General features: G+C 39.7%; 1 protein-coding gene and 1 long non-coding RNA gene across 3 annotated transcripts in view; one reads left to right on the forward strand and one right to left on the reverse strand.

The window, feature by feature from the left end:
- CUNH15orf41 (chromosome unknown C15orf41 homolog) overlaps positions 1 to 19,651 on the forward strand; it is a 196,482-nt gene that overhangs the window by 79,270 nt on the left and 97,561 nt on the right. For both annotated transcript variants that reach the window (XM_031371404.1, XM_031371403.1), the window contains exons 6-8: positions 8,359 to 8,438; positions 8,790 to 8,839; positions 13,743 to 13,810. In XM_031371404.1, the coding sequence (XP_031227264.1) occupies positions 8,359 to 8,438; positions 8,790 to 8,839; positions 13,743 to 13,810 (198 nt within the window). The remainder of the gene's footprint in view (positions 1 to 8,358; positions 8,439 to 8,789; positions 8,840 to 13,742; positions 13,811 to 19,651) is intronic.
- Positions 1 to 19,651, reverse strand: part of LOC116090671 — a 131,772-nt gene that overhangs the window by 59,510 nt on the left and 52,611 nt on the right. The window lies entirely within an intron of this gene.

The raw sequence follows: 19,651 nt of genomic DNA on the forward strand, positions 1-19,651 counted from the left end.
TGTGTTATTCTTACAGTCAGGGTCTCACACTCTAGGCTAGGCTTTCACTGTGGACCCCAAGCTAGTCTCCTACTCCCAGAGTCGTCACCTCACAAGTGCTGGCATTACCGTTGTGAACCTCCACGTCTACCTTTGTCAGGTTTTCTGTCCCTTTCTTCTTTGGACTTTAGACTGGGTCTTTCCTTTACCTCTCCTTCCACTCTTAAATCGATCCCAGAAGAAGAGAGCACAGAGTGCCTTGCAGGGAGCCTTAAATGGAACTCTCATAGGAAGGGTACAATGATCCAGAAAACTTCAGATGGCTTTGAATATGGAACTAGAGCTGGAGAAAAATAACCAACGAACTGACAGACTGAACTGACCACTCCATAGCTCCTTCACTAAGTAGGAGTGAGACAATGGCAGATCACGCAGACTCCTGAGTTACTTCAATGCGAAGATAACCATCTTCCGCCTCTTCATTGGAGCACCATAAAGACTTCAATTGATTAACACAAGTGAAGTTTGTGGGGCCTTTGTTTGTTTCATGTGGTGCTGATGGTCAAGCCCAGGGCACTGTGTCTGCTCTGCAGATACTCTGCCACTGAGCTGCTCCCTAGCACTAGCTGACATAGCTAGAGTGATGCCTGGTGTACTGTGTGACTAAATACTTGCTATTCTTTTTTTTTTTTTTTTTTTTTTTTTTTTTTTTTTTCTTTAGAAATGGACATTTGTGGGACACAGTTAGTAAACTGCTTTGCCATGCAAACATGGGGCTTGTGTTCATTCTCCAGAACCAACGTAAAAAGGCCAGCATGGTAGCTATGCGCTTGTAACCCCAGCTCTGTGGGAGCAGGGGAAGGCAGATCCCTGGGGTTTGCTGGCCAGCCACTCTAGCCTAATTAATGAGCTCTAGTGAGAGACCTTGTCTCAAAAAAAAACCAAAAAGAACAACAAAAAAAAAACACCAAGTAAATGACTCCTAAGAAACAAGGCCCAAGGTTGTCTGCAGGCCTCCCTAAATACAAGTATAAACATGTACAGGTACCCACACACAGTTGAGCGTGCACAGAGAAATAGAAACTTGAGGAGCCTCACTTCCCTGAGTGAACAATCCTCCCTGACATGGTACAAATATGAAGCCAGCATTTCTGGAATTCTAGAAACTCAGGTATTGTACATGACTTTCATCACAGGTGCATGATGCCACACAGTACTTCTTGATAGTTTTGTCGTTTACATTTAAGTTTTTTTATTACATTCAGTGTGTGTCTGCACATTCATGTGTGTGTGCATGTGCATATGTGTATATAACAGGACAATTGTCAGGAGCTGGTTCTGTCCTTTGACCATGTGAGTCCCAGGTACCAAACTGGAAGGTGTGGCTTGGTGGGAACACCTTTACCTCCCGAGGTAGCCCACCAGCTCCATTTACATTTCAAAGTGGAAATTTGTAATTCTCTAAGAGATAGACTATTTTGACATGAATAGAAAATACTTACAAAATGATAGATAATTGTTATAAAAGTTATATTACAAGCTAATAAAGCCATTCACATGCTTCTGTTAGAGCTAAGCTCTCCCCTTTTGCCAGTACACATGCTTAGATGTTTTCAAGACTTCTCTAAGATACATTGTATTATATTGCTTTTTATTCTTTTTCTCTGAAATGAATTTTTAAGCCCATTGATTCTTAATAAGAAAAACCACAAGTGAAGTCAAATGTACTTGGCTATAAAAAACAATAAAATCGCCCCAATAATAGCAAGTACAAACAGGACTGGATTTTTTAGAAGCCTTCTCTTACATTTGGCAGTATGCTTATTCACTTATTCATCAAAGTAGTGAATTGTTATCTTGTACAGAGCTCTGAGAGAAATGCTTCTGGCTTTGAATAGCATGTGAAGTACTCTAATACAAACAGTTCTTCTGTCAATCAAGTGAGTCATGCCTTCTCCATAAACATATGCACAGAGCTGTGGCATTATAATTGTACATGGTAAGCCCTGAGAACATACATATAAGTAACATTACATGGATTCAACAGCTTATAGTTAAGAATATGTCTGTATATACAAGTACATGTATGTAGGCAATAACAATTGATGGGGAAAAAAAAAAAGAGGTCATGGCTTTAGGGTGAGCCAGGAGCAGGATATAGAAGGGTTTGGAGAGAGGAAAGGGAAGGGAGAAATTTAATTAAAATACAATCTTAAAAATTAAAATGAATTGCATAAGTGGTATGGCAGAGCAGACTAATTGAGAAAAATAATTATGAAGTTATTTTTAGATGGTTCTCTTTTTTAACTGTAAATAAATAAGCTTGCCATCAAGTCTAATAACCTGGATTTGATCTTTATGACCCACGTGGTAGAGGAAAGAACTCATTCCCAGAAGTTATGCTCTGACTTCCACAGACAAACTATGATATTCATGCCCCACCCCCACTAAATATATAAATGTAGTTCAAGGTGAAGGAAACATTTACTTAGCTGGGCATGGTGGCTTACACATGTAATTTCAGCACCCAGAAGGAGGATCACTGTAAGTTCAAGACCAATCTGAGGTACATAGTGAGTTCTAGGTCAGCCTGAAACCTGAAATCCTTTCTCAAAAAGGTTAAAGGGTGAGGGTTGGGATGTTCATAGATCACATTCAGGTATTGAGGTTTACATTCATCATCCTAGAGGTGCTAAGTAAGCTCATGGGGGAGAAAAGATACCAGTGATCTTACCCAGCTCTGAAATTATTGGTCTGCTCTGTCTCTCTCTGTCTCTCTGTCTCGCTCTCTCTCTCCCCTGCCTCTCTCTCTCCCTCCCTCCCTTCCTCCCTCTCTCCCTCCTTCTCTTTCTCCTTGCTAACTGCTCTCTTGGGGGACAACTTCATTCCACAGGAGGGAATACATGTCCAGTACTGTACACTTGCTGATGATAGATAGATAGATAGATAGATAGATAGATAGATAGATAGATAGATAGATAGATAGATCAAACTAAAGAACACATGACAGGGAAGAAGATCATAGGCCCTGAGGGGGTACTGACTATCATTTAACTAAATTGACATAAAGTCGTTGCCTTGTAAATATTTATGTTTATACATATTGACAGACTCCCTGCTTGGCCTTAATCAGAGAAGCCTCTCTCTGGTGGATGATGATGAATGGCTTCACAGAGTACTGAGAACAAATGACAGACAGATGTGGACTAGCCCCGTATAAGACATTTATACCACCTGCTAAAGCTTGGGGAACACTGAGAAGGAGGGCCACAAAGAGTAGAGCCAGAAGATAAAGAGAAGAGGCACTAAGTTCCATCTTCTGAGAAAGACAGTCATTGCAGTCACAAACTCCCAGCACCTGTGGATGCTTGCACTGAGTCTGCACAGGAACGAATTCATTGACAATCAGACATAGATGGAGGAAGAACCCCGGGGCCATACCCCTCGCTGCTGGACTATGTGCTGGTGATAACATCCCAAAAGAGAACTCATTCCTTTCTGTGTCCATACACCACTGGGACTCCAATAAATAGTCCTAATTCGGTGGCCACACAGATGACTCACTAAAACTAAAAGTCATGGCTCTAGGATGGAGACTGGGATGCGGTTGATAGAGATAGAACCGAGACATAAGAGGGTGGTAAGAAAGCATAGTTAGAGTGCATGTATGCAGGATGAAGTTGCCAGAACTTTTAAGCATTTTAAGTTTTAAAAAGCGAATAAACTGAACATCAAATTCAAGAATTTAGAGCTACATAATACTGAGCTTAAAAATCTGAAAACTTGTGGCTTCAGGAGTAGCTATAAACTTGAGAGACTCTTCTGGCAATTCATGATGACACTGATTCTTCCTATAGATAAAAATCCTGTATTCATTATTTTCTCATTGCTGTGGCAAAATATCTACCAAAAGCCAATTAAGGGAGGAAGAAATGTTGACTGGGGCTCAAGCGGGCTTGCTGTTCATCATGGCCGAGAGGTCTTGGCAGCAGGACCACGACGCAGCTGGTCATTGCATCTATGGTCCTGAACCAGACACAAAGAAGAATGCTCAGTTTGCTGTCTCCTTTGTGTTTAGCCAGGATCCCAGCACATGGGGTGATGCCATCCATATTTAGGGCAGGGTTCACCTCAATAAACTCTGTCTAGAAATTTCCTCATAGAAACATATGATAATTTGCCTTTTAGGAGATTTGAAATCTTGTTGAGACTGTTAACCATCCTGTGTCCTCAGATATTTAAAGCTGGCTGCAGCAACTTTATTAGTCTAAAAATTCCTTGTTCCTTTAATTTTTTTTTTTTTTTAAATCTGTGGCATGATTTTAAATTGTAGAATTCTGGTCAATCTCTTTTAAACAGATGATAAAATAGCAATTATGCAGTCACCAAAAGATTGGTAGACAATAGGAGTCCTTTATAGTCTAAGTTATAAAGAAGACATGAAGGTTATAGAAACAAGAAGGGCTTGAACAAATGAGAGAAGAATCGAACCAGGTTTCAAAGTTTGGGCCAAGGGAAAGATGAGGAAAAAAATTGTAATTTTCAATTTGTATGTAGAAGCTTGGGGAGGAATCATGAAATCATGGCTTAGCCAAATGCTTAAGGATTAGGCATTGGCATGCTTGGAGTACCCCAGCTGATGGTGTACAGTGGTCCTGAAGCTGCAAACTTCCAAAAACTAGGTTCTGACCATCAGGAGCAGTCATTCTTTGGAGATGCTATTTTCCTAGTCAACAACTACTCAGTTTCTTACTTGATTGCTTGCTAGGCAGGGAGGAGACTTGAATTTGTCCGGTAGGAGTCTGGCTGTCAGATGATACCCGTCTGCTTTCGGCCTTCACTTGTGCATAGTGAGGAAACGGATGGGCTAAAGCCTGGATGACTGCCCCAGCTGCTAAGGCTTCTAAAGCAAGGACAGAGTCACTGACAGGTTTGTCCCCATGGGGATGGAGCTTGAGACCTCCATCGCCTTCATGTCCCAAAGCCTCAAACCAGCGTGTGAAGAACAGCTATGTAGACACATGAGTCAAAGCACACAGCAACTCCATGGTTATTTGTTCTACTGGATTAGTTCCTTATGTTAGTAAGTTCCATTGTAGTTTTCAGCATTCTGCCTCTGTTGAGACATGGCTACCATCTCTTGTGACACACTTTATCCAGTGCCTGCCTGCTTTCTGCTGGTCATGTGGCAGTGGCTCCAAGTACTTATTTTGTGCCTCCCCTGTTAAAAGAAGAAATCCATCTGTTGCAATACAAGCATGAGAGGGGGAAAATGGACCCCCCTGTCTCCTCCTGGGTCGGAGGAGCTGGAGGCCCTCACTGCGCACAGTTAGTGCTGCTTCAGTGTACATGTAGTTAAGGCCAACTATTTGGAATTAGAAAACTTGTTGGGAGCTCATCCCTGGAAAAAAAAATGATTTTTTTTTCTTCATCTTCACCTAGGAGTGGGGACTTATGAAATTTCACTGATCCATGCTGACTTATATGGCTCTTATGTAGGTCTTTAGACAGCCGTGTAGCTGAGATATGATGGGTAGTCTCAAAGCAGGCATCCTGATTACCTAACTCTTACAGTCTTTCCAGCACACCTCTTCCACTGTGTTTCCTGAACCTTAGGTTTAGGGGTTGGCTTACCCAGTCCCAATTAGTACAACTCAGTTTGCAGGCTGTTTATTAAAAACAACTAACACTCTTTGTTTTAAGTGATATTCTCTTCAACATATTCAAATGGCTTTTTTTCTTCCATTTTCAAGTGTGTGTATATGCGTGCATGTCTATGTGTGTGTCTGTGTATGGACATGTGTGCATGCGAGCAGTTTACTCTGAGAGTCCTGTGTCTCTGCCTTCTAACTCTGAAAGAAGACCAGCATACCCACACTTGGCACTTACAGTTATTCTAAGGCACTGAAATCTGGTCCTAAGACTTGAAAGGCAAGCATCTCCCCTCAAATGATGTTTTTAAAAAGCTTATGACTATGGTGCTAAATCCGGAGAAGCACCATTCAAGTGTTTATACTATGATGAAATCAAAACCATCACCTTCTAATTTGACATTTTTCCCCTTTCTTCCCTCAAAAAAGATGACCTACTTTTCTCAGATCTTGGGGCATTCATTGACTCTCTTATTGAAAAACAGTTTTTTAAAATTATTTGAACAGATTTGCGTGTAATTTGTTAAGAGGTCAGTGGTTTTTTTTCCAGTAGCCAGAACTTTGGGTCACACTCATCTATAAATAATGTTTTCTTCACATGGGCATGAGTTTGCATTGCAACACCTTTGTACCCCATGACCAGGTGTGCACAGAGAAGGCTGCTGTTTCCCTGGGTGATGTAGAAGGGCGAGCATGCCATTGCCATCTGTGAATGAGTGGCAGACCAAAGGACATATCCTCAGAGAAGGCAACCACACATGTGAACAACTGCTTTGATCTCCACCATCTGGCTAAATTTCAGAACTGTGCTAAGGAAAGTAGGCAGGTTTGCCAGGCATGTTATAGTCTGCCTAGTCCTGTTCCCATATCATCTGTTCCTAAGTAAGGTGATGGGTTACTGCCTCATGGTCTCAGGATCCATACCACTTATCCATGGTAATTTCTGTCAAAAATAATTGAGGACAGCCCAAGTTTATAAAACACAGTGAATGTGTAAGTCTTGGTTCAGACTACTACTTGAACTTTAACAAAATGATATGGCAGCTGTTTTCCCAAGAGACTCCCCTGAGAACTGTTTAAAATAGTCAACTCAAATAGTATTGCTTCCTACAGATGAAGTCACTGAGTACAAGGGACCACACTGCTTGCTAGTTTTCAGAACTAGTTGCAAGAGAGGCCTGGATAAGGTTAACTGGGTGAAGTTCTTCTGAGACTCCATATGGGCTCTTCCCCTGTAGTGCCAACATGTGTTTACAAATTTTTGTTACATAGATCAGTGGTATTGTGTAACTTAGTCATGTAGCTTGCATAAGCAATGATTAAAATGATTTTTTTTTAGAGTGAATTCTACACTGAAGATGCCATCTTCCTTTTTCTTTCCAAAGTGTTTACAAGCATGCCTCATATCTGTCAGTATCCCAAGGTGACTGAAGCTGATAAAGATCTTGATAATAAGAGCTAAGCTTCAAATTTTCCAAGTACCAAAATGGCACACAGCTATGACCTTCACTAACTTTCTTCAGTAGATAATTGTACAAGAGGCATTCAAGCAGTCCCTGCGTGGCTCATTCCCTAAGTCATTTTGCTAAATATTTTCAGTTGATTCCATAGGATATTATTGACAGAATTGTCCTACCTAGCTTTTCACTGTCTGACTGGTTGCAATCTAACTCAATACAGATGGCATGCAAATCATTGTTATACTGTGCTTAGCACCTCACCTATGCCTTCTCTTGATGCTTGTCCTATTGCCTTTCTTCCAGTGTGGTAGTCCCTGGGATTTCAGACTAATTTGCAGGTGTATAAGACATATTTCAGGTGGAATTTTATTGTATAAAATATATCTACTTCCTGTCCAACACCCATGGTAGAGGTGTTTTATTCTGAAGTTCCATGCCTAGGACTCTGTCAACTACTGATGGGCAAGGCATAGGCAAAAATCTATTCAACATACAGACTTTTCTAACTTCCTAAAAACAGTATAACAATGATTTGCATGCCATTTGTATTGAGTTAGTTTGCAACCAGTCAAGAGACAGTGTGTATGTCAGATCATGAGGGTACAGCATATATAAATATTGTAGTGTTTCATATACAGAAATTGAGCATCCATAGAATATGGTCCCTGTCAGGGGTCCTGGAAATAGTGGTACATGCGCATACATGTGTACAAGTGTGTGTGTACATTCTCTCTCTACCACACTTCGTCTCATTTCAGATTGCTATAGTTATCAGCCAGTCTTACCTGTATTCCTCACCTGTGGAATGGACATAACTAGTGGCAATTGATGCTTTTATTAGCATTATTGAAGCCCTATAAGTCTAGCTTGTCTTAGCTAAGCTATATATGTGCAGGTGCTTAGAAATTAGATCTCTACCTGTAACAGTTAAATCTTTTATGGTTATTTTTCTTGTGTGTTTTTTTCCCCCCAAAGTTGGCTTTTCCAAAGCTGATATGTCTGCAAATAGACATATGCTTTAGGTCTAGACTTGTTAATTTACCTTGGAAGAAATCAGGTCACTGTCAAATCTGGCAACGTAGCTTACAAATACTTGGCAAAAATGATCTAATTAAAAACTTCTCTTCGATGAAGATCTCAGGAAAATGATCATTATCAGGCCTGGTTTTCTTTTCGGGATCTGTGTGCCCAAAGGTATACGTCACTCCTCATGTCATATTAAAAGTGTGTTGACTGTCTGCTAATAGTTCATCTCTTTCCTCCTACAGCCTCCAAGTCTGTTATAAACAGTATGCTGCGGGACCCTTCTCAGATTCCAGATGGAGTTCTAGCAAACCAGGTCTATCAGGTATTAATCACAGCTGCTTCCCTTGGCAGTGCTGTTATCTGCCTAGCAGAGTAGAAGACGCTAAACCTCATTTAATGACTGTCATCATAAACTATCAGTGAGGTCAGGGCGCACCATAAATGGCAATGCAATATTTTCGAGAAGAACATTTTACTTTTTAATAGCTTGCTTTTATAGTAAATAAAGAAGCATGTAATTTTTGTTTTCTGTGATGAAATCTGAATAGCCTTTTGATAGCTTTCTTTTGGGTGGTGGTGGGATTGGGGGAGTAATGACTGCTTTTAGGATATTTACTGTGGTGGGGTTGGTAGTCGCCCCAGCCTCTAACACCCCTCTCTTATTTGTCCACAGTGCATCGTGAATGACTGCTGCTATGGACCGCTGGTGGACTGCATCAAGCAGTATCCTTCCCCATAAAATTTTAGGTGCACGATTGACGAGCTTAGACTCGGTGGAGGAGATGTGTCTAGCTTTAACCTGACATAAAGTTCTGCTTCACAAAACACATTTCATACTCTCCTATTTTACATTCTATCAACTGGAGGGTCACTGCAGACCTTTCTTTTCTACCGCTTAGGAAAGATCAGCTAGGCCACAGCGAGATGTCAGTTCAGCAGGTGCACAGCTCCATGCCCATTTCAGACGGCTTGGTTTTTCAATGAGTTTAAAGGTACAGAGTCATTAGGCAGGTAACATCCTGTCTTGGAATATATCTAACCATCCCAGTGGCCATTTTTTAAAATATAACAAAGGCCCATTTAAGATGGGCCAAATTCAGTTGAGTGTTCTAGAATAAATTTTGAGTCTGGAGTTCAAGGATGACGGTATTAAATTGCCACCAGAGACTGTCACATTTTAAAGGGCAATGGACTCTCCTTGCTTAAATACTGATTGCAATCTGTACTGACACTTAGATCCCTAATAAACATTTTTAGAGAAACCATGTTAATTTTTCCTTTGGGACTGACTTGAAGGCCATGAAAGCAGATGTCCAGTCATTTCTCATTAAAGCCATTGAGTTTCCTAAGGAGTTAATGTCTACTTCTTAAAATAAGGCTGAGTGAATGGCAGCAATTTCAGTAAAGGAGAGATGATCCATAAACACAGTGAATTCTCACAACAGTGAGAATTCTGTTAACACTTTAGGGAAACAAGTACTTACTTACACAGTCGTCATAATTTTTGGTAGAGATCATTAAAGAAACATAGCCTTCCTGGGCTAGATTTTGTTAGTAGGAGTGGCAGAGGGGCCAGCTGTGACTCAGTGATCAACAGTCAGTTTTCGTTGGATTCTTTTGCAAAGCTGAGTATGTGTGTTCATATCCATATGTGTACATATATGTGTGTGCAATGTGAATATCCATACGTGCACATATGTTTATGTATGTGTATATTTATTTATATCCTTTTGGGTTCAAAAAGGCTTAGGGTCATTTAGAAAAATATTTTGAGACATGGTTGTGCTATGTTGTCCAGGCTGGCCCCACCCCGCCATCCTCTTGCATCCCTCTCCTTTGTGTTGGATTGCAAATGTGTGAGTCCACACCGAGTTTGAATGTTTTTCGAAGAAAATTACTTCTTTTCCTAAAAACATAGTTACAATTTGGCATAATCTTTGAACTGAGCCCTTTTGGAAAAATATTGAGTAACTAGCATGTAGTTTTTTATATATGCATTCTCTGATCTATTCCCCAAGCTAAAGTGAACCAAACCATGGTATTGTCAACATCTGGCTTTTTATTTTTTTATTAGGGTAAAGTGAAGGTATGCTTCTATTTTCAGTGTGAAATTAATGATAGTGTTAAAAGTTGTCAGAGCGCCAGCCCTGCATTGCCACAGTGATAAACTTAAGCACATTTATATAACAACTGACACCACCTCAGAGTGTCTTGGGCTGAATTACATGCTAATTTCAAAGCACATAAAATAGTTAAAAATCAATTTAAAGTTAAGGTTTTAAAAGCATAATGTCTTTTGAAGGATTGCATATTGATTTTAAATATAACTCTCTAATTATATATGCATGGACTAAAGTATGAAGTCAACTGCTTTGTAAATGCCAGGAGGCTATTTTTCAGTAATAGTTGAGACACTTACGGGAAACTAGATTGCTGTATCGCTGGCAAAGAAAATGGCTCGTGAGGTTATTTACAAGTTTTGCCCCATGGTCACGACCATACATCAATAATAGGTATCCTTATAGATGATGTCTAAGTATTTCTGCTTAGGGATCATTATAAATTCTGTCTGGAATATTTTCCCTGTATACATATATAGTTTTTGCCATCATTCACATTCTCTTTTTTTTGGCTATGTGTTGTCAGTAGGATTTAATGTACTATATAATTTCAATTGATAAATATAATGACGTATGTCTATAAATTATATTCACTGGCTAGATTCTAATTTTTGCAGTTCCATTATGCTTATTACCAGTAAAAATTACTGCTTTTATAAGCTTTATTTTCTAGACCTTGCAACTTTTTGTCCACATCATACAAAGCATATACTTCTATATCAAGAAGTATATCTTTCCAAAATTTAAAATTGGTGATCGCAGTTAACTGCAGAATCAAATGTCCTGGGAAGTTTGTGGAGAGACTGGTTGTATCTCTGCATTCAAGTCTGTCAGTTTCATACACTGTAAATAAGCTTGCGAAGGTGTTCCCTAAATTGATCAACAGGAATTATTTTATTTCACACTGGTTGAAATTATTGGTTTTTTTTGTAAGTGAGACACGCTTGTCTGTGTGATCCTGATAATTTGGTAGTTTTGTTAGCCTTGCTTTCTCTCACTAAAGTATGTCAGCAGTTTCGTATAAAAGAAGCACACACACATTTGGTAGATGGAATAGAAACCAAACCTCCATACTCCATTATGAAAATATTACAAGGAGATATGTGTGTACAGAGAATAAAGTAAATTGGTCCTTTGCTAAAGTGACAGGTCACCAATCAGTGGTAAAGAAGATGGGTTTCCAAGGTGCTTCTCTTTTCTTTTGATGACTACTCTGCGTGTGTTTCTGTGTCTGTGGGTGTGCGCGCGCATATTTATTAGTTTATTTTTGTTTAATTAATTAATTATGTGTGTAAGGTATGTTCCCACCTATACATTTGCCTCTGTATCTCATATCCACCAAACAAACTCAATGAAAAAGCAGTCACTTCAGTCTTCCAAAGTGGGACTCAAGGCCCGAGCTGTTAGACAAAGGTCTGAAGAAAGGTAAAGGGAGATGATGATGCAGGAAGCTTTGGGCTGTGGGTTTCATTTCTCTACCATCAGTAACCTCACTTTCATGATTCAACATTTTAGATGTAAATAATTTACAACAATAAAAGTGAGAGCACATTTATGTGGAAAGAAGTAAATAATTTAGTTAGAAAATGTGGGATACCCTGGTAATGAGATACCATTGAGACTTATCAATCAAGTGTCTTCAATGGACTCAGAAACTGTGTGAAATTCTGTGATTTACCATTTTTTGTTTCCTTTATTTCTAGTTAATAATTAAATAAGTACAGTCATGTGTATTGGAAGAAGAAAGAAAAACATGGCAGAAGCAGTAATGGTGGCTTGGCCTTGTTCTGATCATGGACAAATCTGACCTTATTTCTTGAATTTCAATAGTAACCTGTAACCCACTGATAAAGAGCAGGATAATTTTCTGTTTTTTTTGTTTTGTTTTTATTTTGTTTTATTTTTTAACTAGTGAAATATAAGTTGTCTTTGATTTAAGTTGAGGGCTTGCAGTACTTGATCAGAAGAACCCTCTGTGGTAAGTCCAGGGGTACTGTACCCATGTTGCTGTTACAGGGTTGTGTGGTATGGACAATGAAGGAGGTATAACTGACTGCTCCTACTAGCTGCTTTCAGAAGGACTGACGGACCAGAAGAGTGTGACACTTCTTGAGGCTTGGTATCATCTCTTTCCTTCACCAAAGAGAACAGACTTCAAAGTTTTGCCACTGGCTTCATTATTTACAAGTCTTAGGACCTTGAGCACAATCCTCGGCATTTCTGAACTGTACTTTACATGACTGAAAAAATGAAACTGAAGTCATCTACTCTTGGCATTGCTTTGTAGGTTCAAAGCTGTCAGTGTTTGACGTAAAGGCTTCTTACGTGCTCCTTAGGAATCATCAAGTATTAACAAGTATTATATAATTCTGATGCTTTGGGGAAAATTGTGATCGAACACAGGCCTCGGAGTGAGCTCATTCCTGCCTTGTTTGCTTGTTTCTCCTCCTTTATTGCCAGAGATGAAACCCAGGTTGCCAAGGCAGCTAGGTAGACACTGTACTCCTGTGCTGCAACAGATATTAAAGCATTTTTTCAGCCACTTATTTTACCAAATATAGAATAATTTTTTTATTATTCTATACCCAACCCCTCACCCTTGGCTTTCCCACACATTAAGTGTCTCTGTGCATTTTCTTCTCTGATTCTCTTCCCTCATCTGTAAAATAAGCTTTTTATACTTCTGAGGATCAGATAACATACTTAAATCACTTGATAGGATGCTTGCCATCAAGAAAGCACTGGAGCAGTTTATATGTTTCATGTGCATTTGTGTGCTTAAAAAATGTACACACACACACAGAGAGAGAGAGAGAGAGAGAGAGAGAGAGAGAGAGAGAGAGAGGATGAGAGAGAACAAGAGAGAGAGGATGAGAGAGAGAAAGAGAATGAGAGAGAGAGAGAGAAAGAGAGAGAGAGAGAGAGAGAGAGAGAGAGAGAGAGAGAGAGAGAGAGAGAGAGAGAGAGAACGAGAACCTTTTTACCACAGGAAGTGAAGCCAGTAAAGCCAGAGCTGATGACTGTCAAATGAATCTCACACATTTCTAGACTGTAAGATTGAAAACTGTTAGGGCAGAGACTGAGTTAGTTACTGTTCTTGAGTTAGTTTCTGTTCTTTCTCATTCTCGGTGAGTGTTTAGTTAACATGTACCAAGTTGAATTGGAGGTTTGTTTGTTTGTTTTCGTTTCTAACACAAACTAATATATATTTTAAGTGCCTCCCCTTCTTTTAAAAGAATTAAAGTCACAGTGATTTATAAATCATTGCTTTCCAAGGTGTGTACGTGTTATAAAAAAAAAAAAGAGTGGGGGGGAAAATGCATATAGAAATTTCCTTCCTCAAAGATGTAATCTGGGTAGGAAGTCTTGTGTATAATTACCATAATTCTCCAATTCATCTCAACACATAGTATTATTAGTATAGTATAGTATTAATATATAGTTGGTATTAGACTTTTCTTGTTAAGCCCTTCTGTGTGTGTTGCCTCCTTAAGTGAAATGTCTAGCGCTATTGGCTATGAGCATGAAGTTCTGCTGAGAGACTTGCTTCTGAAGAAAAACCTGTCGTTCCTAGGTAAGTGTTGTTCAAGCCCTCTGACTTATACTGTCTTCATGGGTACTTAAAGATGAGTATTTTCAGTCTTCCACATGCAGGTACAGTGAGCTAAAGGGAGAGAGAGGATAATGACTGATGTTCTGCATGCTATCTTTTATTGATTTAGACTCACTCCCCTATATAGACAGCACATGCACAGGCTTACAATTAATATTTTATAGAATAAGTGGCTGAAAAATGCTTTAATATCTGTTGCAGTATTACTTTTGGTGTCATGAGATATTAACCATAATCTAAGCCTTATGAGAGAAAGAAACAAAGAAATATTGTCTATAAAATGCTTTATATATTAAAGTGAATACTTAGAAAAATTCATGTTAGGTATGTTCATGTCCGCATACTGGAAAGTCTTGTTATTAAAAAGCAAAATATTACGCTTTTATTGCTTTCATGCCAAGTATTAATTGTACCATAGGTTTAGTATGATTTTTCAAAATCCCCCTACGTGTGCATTCATATGTGACCCAGTAGAGAATTCTACTGCTCAATGTTATTTCTTTCATCTCTTCATTGTCAGAAATAAAGCCTGGAACAACATCCATATAGTAATGGGGCATGGCAACCATAAAACACCCAGCGAAGCATTAATTTTTCTCCCCTGTTGTATCTGTGGCAAGCAACAAAAGATCAACAGCAATCGTGCTAGTGAGCAGATTTGTGCAGACATCGAAGAAACTTCATAGTATAATGTTAGGGGCTAAAAGGGAAAACATATTCCATTGCTTAATTTTATTGTAAAATGGACAAGACACTGGCCAAGGAAAGTTAAATCCATAAAATCTAGGCTAAAGCTTTCCTACTTCCTAGTCATTTAGTTCATAGCCCGGAGGAGAGTGGAGTGGGGTGAGCTGCGAGCTGAGAACGATCACAGATAGTCAACCAGTTGAAGTTAAAGAAAGTTGATAAATTAGGAATGTGGTCTCCAGTTACTAAATTTGGACAGGAGACACAGCCAAGTGTTTTCATATGAAAAGGGCAAGTAAATTGTAGAGCCTTCAGGAATAATGTAGTGTGTGAATAAATTTCCTTTTAAAAAACACGTAATGCTAAATAAAATGGGTTTCAGCTCAGAGCTAGTTACAATAGGTGCCCATGAGGCACTCTATCATGTTTTAGAACTGTAGTATTCTGATAATATTATAATGTGTGTGATCTTCCCATTATCCAGATGCAGGTCATTGTAGTGGTCTTCCTTGAGCTCACTGGTGTCATCCTTCCTACCATCTACCTCTGGACAGTCACACCCCCTCAGGCTAGTCTTCGTCTAGCTTAACTTCTGTTCACTTCCTCCCTGAGGACTAGCAAACTCCAATGGGAAGGAAGATCACAGAGAGTTTGGATGTGACCTAAACTTAAGTCTAGAACCTCAGCTAACTGGAACTGAGTGTGTTTGACTAGACTCACTTCAAGTCACAAATACCAGTGCTGCCATATGGTCCAATAACTGTTTCCAATTGCATGAATGTACAGAAATACTTAAATATTGAATTTGATGGGTCCCACATACTCCATTCTGCTCTGGGCTATTCAGTGAATTATTTGATGGAAGTGTATTGGTTGTGTGAGTTTTCTTGAAGGAAGTGTGAGCAGATTACCTGTCTTTGGAACTCTTGTTGGTCTGAACAAATTAGATGCTCCTTTACTTTTTTCCTTGAGTCCTGCCAGCTGCAATACATCCATCCCACCTTCCGTTTTCCTACTTGTGTCTTTTCTCATTGAAATTCCTCTCTTCTGTGAGCAGGTTCTTTGTAGGTAAACAGCTCAGACTCAGTTGCATCTTTTACAGCCCAAAGCAAAGGCCAGACAACAGCCTGCTTGTGATCCTGGTCCACACGTGCTACTTTCAGAAATTGCAATGTAGTGTTTAAGTTCACTAGCCATTGGGGAGCATCCCCATAGACCCTCTTCATCAAGGAAGCCATCAATATCATCAATGTCTCTTCATAAATGTTACACCATTCAAAATAGAGGACAGATAGTGTAGGATTCCCCATTACGGAGACTATGTAATTGCTCTCCCCACCCCCAGCTCACCATAAATTCTGGTAGTCCCTGTTTGAGCACCAGTTCTGTAGTGTGACTTTGCTTGGTGTGACTTAAACATTGATCACATAGATAGGTCATCAGTGAAACACCAAAAAAAGGGTTCCATCCAACTCATGCTTGAACCAGTGAAGCAGTGATTTTATTAGAGTTATTTACAGGCACGTGTTACTCAGAGGCAGCTGTATCACAGATAAGTCCGCCCCACTGTAATCGAGAACGTTTTGTGCTGGAGCTCACTATAAAACATACACTCAGTTCCACTGAAGGAAGGCTCCTCTCCCAGGCAGGTTTCCACTGTTTTTATAAGTTGTGGGAGTGGCTTTCTGGATCTTACAACTTTCTGAACCTTCTAAGTTTTGTTAGCTTTCTAAGTCTTAGGAGACTGTCTCCTTCCTTGGAATATGGAGTGTGTCAATTCAGAGGAAATAAGTGTGTGAGAAGGAAATACTCTAAGAAGGTACCTAACTAATATTTTTTAAAAATGACTAGTAGTAAGCTTAGACAAATTCTTACAATAATTTCAGTTCTGTTTAGAGTATTTCCTCATTAGAATATAAACACATGTTAGTTTATTCTATGCATCCTAAGTGTTCCAATGTAGCAACAACCTAACATGTTTATTTATGATTAAAACATGAAAATCTAAATCTTGTGTGGAGTTATTGTTCTTTTACTTTATAAATACCTCCTCGGTGTTTAATTAGCTGGAAAGTATTGTGCCAGGCAGACTCAAATAGATGATCATCTTAAAAGCAGTATGGGATAATATCAGTATATAAACAGCTTGCTAATCAACCATATTTTTTCTTGCTTGTGTGTCTGTTCCTTGAATGTTGTTACAGACATTGTAAATGTTTGCCTCATTCTTCAATAGGCAGAAAAAAGTCTCTTTCTTCCTATGTCTCTCTCTCTCTCTCTCTCTCTCTCTCTCTCTCTTTCTGTCTCTCTTCCCTCCCCACCCCTCCTCTTCCTGCTGCACTTCTAATCACTAGTTTTACGAAACAGCCTTTCTTATTGTTTATTATTTAACTATTAATTCTTTGTACTTTAGAGCTCATGACTTCCCTCTAAGTCTTTTCTTCTGTTGTAGAATTTCCAACCATTGTATTTTCTTTGACCTCTTGTCTCTCACCAATAGAAAAGAAAACTAAGTATCATTTTTCTAGCCTTGATTGTGTCTTGAGTTTCCTTGTCTTGTAGCTATTAGCTGAGCCGCTGAGCAGTTTCAGTGACATAGGATGTAGCAAGGCACCGTAGTGCTGGGAATGTGGTGGAAGGGTGGTCCTGACAACTGGAAGTATACATTTACTCCTGCAGATTTATCCTGCCTCAAAAACTTACCTGTTTCATATTACCCAAATATTTGAAATAAGACACTTCAAAGATGAATAAATAATCTTAATTTCACTAACTTAGAAGTGATATTTATTCCACAAGCTAGCAAGTGAGCTAAATATTGTTCTAAGAATACATCAGTTAAGGTCCAGCTTTTGTAGAGCCCTGGGCCCTGTTCCAGAGGGAGCGTGGGTCTGTCTAGTGAACCCTACTTAGCAGGTATACACCTAGTATCTTCCCCGAGGAAGTAAATGTGCTTGGGGTGGCTTTTTAAAGTACACTGAGTTTGTTTTTAAACGTAACTTTGTATTTTAATTACTTTGTAGTTGTGTGATATGTGTAGGTATGTCCACATGAGTACAGCTGACCACAGAAGGCAAAGGCAAAGGTCACCTGGAGTTGGAATTACAGGTGGTTGTGTGCTGCTCTGTGTGGGAGCTAGAGATAAAACTTGGTCTTTACTATTGAACTTGCGCTTGCCCTCTCTCTCTCTTTCTCTCTCTCCCTTCTCTCCCCTTCTCTCTCTTGCTCCTATTCTTTTTTGTACTAAAAGCCAACAGGAACATTCATATACTATTTTTATACTAAAAACTGCTAGCTAAATTTTAGAGGTTTGAAAAAAATATCCTCTGCTTCCTCCTAAATTGTTTTCCTTAAGGAAGTTGTGTTAGACAGAGTTTTGTATATTCCTCGGCTCACTTTCATCAGAGTTCCTCTTGGATTCCAAGATGGCTGCTTTGACTTACCAGGTTGACTCTCTTACCACTGAGCTCACCAGTCTTTTAAGTGATTATTATGGGAAAACACTGAAAGGCTTTTTAAAATGCTTTTTAAAAGTTAACTCAAGTATGAAAACTTACAGGAAATCCCACTATAGATCTCAGTGCCTCTCAGCAGTTCTTTCCACAGCTCGCTCAGTTAGAATCAACACTGAGTCGTTAGCATTTAAAGTCTCGATCATATCAGGAACTGCACCCATATCTACTAAGTTCAAGTGCACAGAGAACACTTTTCTTAAAATTGACGAGGGGCCTTAGTGCTCCTCCCCATTGCCTCCAAGTGATTCGTGAGACCATGCTTTCCAATACTGTTCATCTTCTCCCCAGCTTTTATTTTGAGGGGAGGGGTTGACTAGCTTTTAGGGATGTTTTTGAGACCTTTGGGCTGAGAGCAGTGGAATTCAGTGAAGAAATGATGACAGCGATGGGAGAGTAAGACCATTTGCACCTCTAGGAAAAATACAAAAGAACTCATCCTGGAGACAGAGGAGAAACCACTCGTCAGCACAGGCTGGCATGTCTCCAGGTCAAGGGGACTTTCATTAGTGCCTCCAACAGCCACCGCTGAGTGCAAACTATTGTTAAGTTTGGCTTAATAAGGATGGCTCTGCAGGTATTTTCTTCTCTCCAGCAAATGTTACCCCGTTAGTAGACACTAACAATTACTTTGAGTGACACCTGAGAGGCACTTACTTTAGCCCTGCCTCACTCCTGCCCCCCATGTTTAGACAAACCAGCATATTTTACACGGTGCATTTTGAGCATCCATGTATTACTCTCTGGGACTCCAAGAGGGTCCAATGTGTAAAGCCAGATAGGCTTAGTGAAGGATGTCCCTTGACCAAAGAAATTAGGATCTTTGTTTCTAAGAGTTCATCTGTTCCTGCTGTTTCCTTGGATACCTTGAAACAAGTATGCTGCGCTAGGGCAGTGATCTTAATTTGACAAATGGGATTATGACTTCAGGTGAGTAGCAGGCAGCAGAAGCAGGTGAGGCAGAGAGTGCTTAGCTGGTTTACATGCAGATGTTAACAGTGATGAGAGACTGGAAATAAAATGTGATTATGTAGGCTGTAGAGAGCAGAGACAGCTAGATACTTTTTCATAAGGAGTCAACCACTTAACTGCCTGTCTATTGGAAGGTTAAAAAGAAGGTAGGTTTTGCAGGGTCAGGGATGTGCTATTAGGGGCGTAGGTAATTGGGGTTCCACCCCCTTCCTGCAATAAAAAGAGATTGCTCTCAAGTATGCTTGTATACACTTCCCTCTAGAACTAAGAGAGGGGAACCGTAGACAACATCCAGCTGTTTGAACACACACACACACACACACACACACTCTCTCAGATACACCAAAGAGTGGTGATGCTGTTACTTCTTGCTCCAGGCCCGCAGCCCTTCCCTTGCTGTCACTATGATTAGATAGCATGCCTACCGGTCTTCTGCCTTCCTGATTGACCACTAACAATTTCTGGAAATTATTTTGGTTGTTAGTGGCAGAAATCCAAAGGAACCATTGCACATGCACACACAAAGCACTAGTTGGTTTAATTCAGACCTGGCAATGGCCAAGGAGAGCACTTTGCTTTGGGTGTGCCTGGCATTCAGAAGACAAGTCTGTGTCACCCATGCCTCGTGTGC

The sequence above is a fragment of the Mastomys coucha genome, unplaced genomic scaffold (genome assembly GCF_008632895.1).
Source record: "Mastomys coucha isolate ucsf_1 unplaced genomic scaffold, UCSF_Mcou_1 pScaffold15, whole genome shotgun sequence".
NCBI classification, from domain to species: Eukaryota; Metazoa; Chordata; class Mammalia; order Rodentia; family Muridae; genus Mastomys; species Mastomys coucha.